Genomic DNA, 3,277 nt, shown 5'->3' on the forward strand with positions numbered 1-3,277 from the left:
CCTGCTGATTGTGACCAAGAAGGCCCTGTTATTGACAAAAGTGGCGCTGTTCCTAAGTGGTCTTTTAGGATGGAATACGCTTCTTTCCGGAACACCTGCAGCGTCTTACCCGGCGAACGCGTTCAATGACTTCCATGCTTACGGACATGGAATACCGGCAGGTGTTTATTCCCATTATGAGCATCATTATCCGCAGCGGCCTTACAAAACGTTACAAGACTATACTCCTTATGATCAGCATGTCATTAGAGAAGTCGTCAATGTTTATGAAGGAAATAATGACTCGGGACAGAGTAGACAAAATGCAAAGAATTTTGTATGGACTCAAAATGATTAATTAATCGTACAATCTAAAAATATACTGACAAAACACAATAAAATTTAAATTGATTATCAATGTTTAGAAAAATCATGATTAAGATAGCTGCTCTAGATCTAGATCTAAAACTAATATTGTTTCTAATATTCCATTCAATTATTTTAAAATACAAAAAAATCTATCAATTTTTATAATATTTGTAAAAATAAATTGTTGAAAATTTAGTTTATCTGATATAATATTTTTTTTACGACAATACGAAACTAATTTAAGCATCTTTCCATTTATAGTATTCACACACGTTATATAAGTGCATAGATAAGAATTATTCATAATTTTATTGCATATAAAGTTAAGTGTCTCAAAACTAATATGTTTCTTTTAAATAATTAAACAATATTATAAAATAAAAAAAAAATTTAATAAAAGAGAGATAGAATAATTGTGGAACATTTTTTATAATAAATATTATCATACTGTTATTACATCTCATTACATGCATTATATAATTAAACATAGAACCTAATAAAAGTTGATTCAAGCATATATCAAGAAGCACCTTATTTCTCTTATTAAATTTAGATTTATATAATATGAGCATAGTAGTTATAATATTTTTTGATATTATTTTTTTACAAATATTGATTTATTTTATTTATATCATAAAATTACACGTAATTACATCTTATAATATAATATTTAACTTCTATATTTTAGTTAAAAATTATATTTTTATTTTATACATATTCTTATATCAGATAGCTTTTATTAGTATAATGCATAGTCTCTTGAAACTGCGAGGAAGAGAATGTATTTGATTATTCCAACAGAACGCTCATAATACAATTTCTTTTTTATCTGCATTGTGCAATGATCTTTATTACAAGTTTACTGTCGATTTCAAGTACCTGTCCATCTGTCCATTAACAAGGATTGTCATTGGGATTCTGGCGTTTTCACTTAGTGATGCCATTAGTCTCGGTCCATTATTGTATCATTCTTTCTTTCGGTCATCTAACTGTACAGGTAATTTTCTTTTTCTCCATCAATCTTACCTTACCTTACGCACCATCCGCAGGAGCGATAATGGTTACATCCGGGAAATGCATTTGCTCGTAAAGGAAAATACTACCGTGTCTTTACGGTCATGCGAATACATGTGTACGACCACGTGTTTATAACATCCTCTGTCAAGTGTAACAACTGAGGCGAGAATGCATTGCATGTTGTAACAACTGGTATAAAAGTTTTTTGTTTGTTTAATTATTTATATAATAAAGATATAATCTGAAAAATATATAATAATAATGTTAATAAAGGACATTTTTATTAAAAGTGCATGTTTGTAAATACAAATTTCTCTGACGAGTAGGAAAAGTGGATTACACATAAATATAATACTTTACGAGAAATGGCATTGTTATTGTTAAGATAGTGCTATTGGGTAAAGAGACCGTGACAAAACCTTACGTTTATACGTACGCTTTCTTCCTAATAATTACTCCTACTATGTCATTGAAATTGTGAAGAGTGAAGTGGATAATGAATACTTGACTTCGTATAATCGATGTCGATGTGTAATCGGAATTCACCAAGATGATGTGGAATTGTAAAAACATGGGCTGCTATAATAAATAGCTTACATTCGAAAGAGATTGCGAGAATTAAATGCATTGAATACGGTGGACAGCGTTAATCAAGTCCATTACTGTTGTAATTGCTCAGTTTTTCTCAAAATGTAGCTCGTCACGGAGCGTAATCTGTGTCGAATTAACAGTATCTTTGGTGCTACGTTATGTTCCTTGGCCTTGATTAATTATTGTGTATTGTATAATACATGCAAGACTTATATATACTTAATATATAAAAAAAATTTAATTTATTTTAATAAATATTTAATAACTAAATTAGAGAATTTATACTTTTATAGTAAATTATATAGTAAATACATTTCCTTTTTCATTGAGCATTAATCGCATTTTAACAAAATGTATTTTTCTTTCTCTACGTCAAAATGTGTATAACACAATATATTAATTAATAAAGTCAAATAATTCTTAAAGATATTTAAGGATTGGCATTACGTATGATTGTTGCTCATATTTTTATCTACTTGTATGATATTTAACAATCTTTTTAATAGCGAATGTCATAATTCATCTCTTAAAAATCTTTTAGTAAAATCTATTACTAAAATCTATTACTAAAATCTAATTCAGTCCTCTTATAATTAAAAATTCAGCAATCAAATTTTGTTGCTTCTTTTATTACAATAAATAGATTAATTTTAATTATTAAACTATTTCAAATATTTGAGATAAAAAAAATATCTGAGAGAGAGAAAGAGAGAGAAATAAAAACAGAGATTTGATTTGTATTAAAATTGGCCAGTAATCAAAATAAATAATTGGCTGCGAAAATAAAGGAAAATGATTCTACATGATTCCGTGGCAAGCAAAATTACTTATGTATGTAAATTGGTGGTAAATTTTTAAACGTTGCTTTAGTCTTGAACTTACAGTTACGCCCGGGTAAACATCGCTTGTTTTACCTGCATTCCAATGTAATCCTAATACGTCGCTATTAACGACGTTGGCGCGGCGGAGTTTTAAGGATCGTTTGATAAGCAGGTCAAAGCGATACTTACTTACGGGGCTGTACGACATTGTTTTGGTTGAGAGGGTCTCTTTTTCCGTTGTTGTGGCGTTAAACAGCGCGTGGATCAAGTACCGGCGTGTATACCAAGAATTTTAATGCGTTTGGTAGGAGAGATGGGTGCGCACTTATATAAGTCACAAAGCAACCAGATTTTTCAAGTAGTCGGTGGGATTTACTGAGCTGACCAGCTGACCATTCGAGAGAATAAGATAAAACGTAATAGAAGAAAAATCGATGGTTATTTCGTTTGAGACAGCTAAAAGACCCATAGGAAAGGAAAATTGACGACGTTAATGACGC

General features: G+C 29.9%; 1 protein-coding gene across 1 annotated transcript in view; it reads left to right on the forward strand.

Annotated features, from left to right (window-relative positions):
• The window catches only part of LOC115239431, a 1,805-nt gene extending 1,441 nt beyond the window's left edge, over positions 1 to 364 (forward strand). Inside the window, exon 3 of the mRNA XM_029813945.1 lies at positions 1 to 364. Coding sequence (XP_029669805.1) covers positions 1 to 337 — 337 coding nt within the window. The 3' untranslated portion in view covers positions 338 to 364.
• Positions 365 to 3,277: the final 2,913 nt, after the last annotated feature.

This window comes from Formica exsecta, unplaced genomic scaffold (assembly GCF_003651465.1).
Source record: "Formica exsecta isolate Colony F162 unplaced genomic scaffold, ASM365146v1 scaffold38, whole genome shotgun sequence".
Classification (NCBI taxonomy): domain Eukaryota; kingdom Metazoa; phylum Arthropoda; class Insecta; order Hymenoptera; family Formicidae; genus Formica; species Formica exsecta.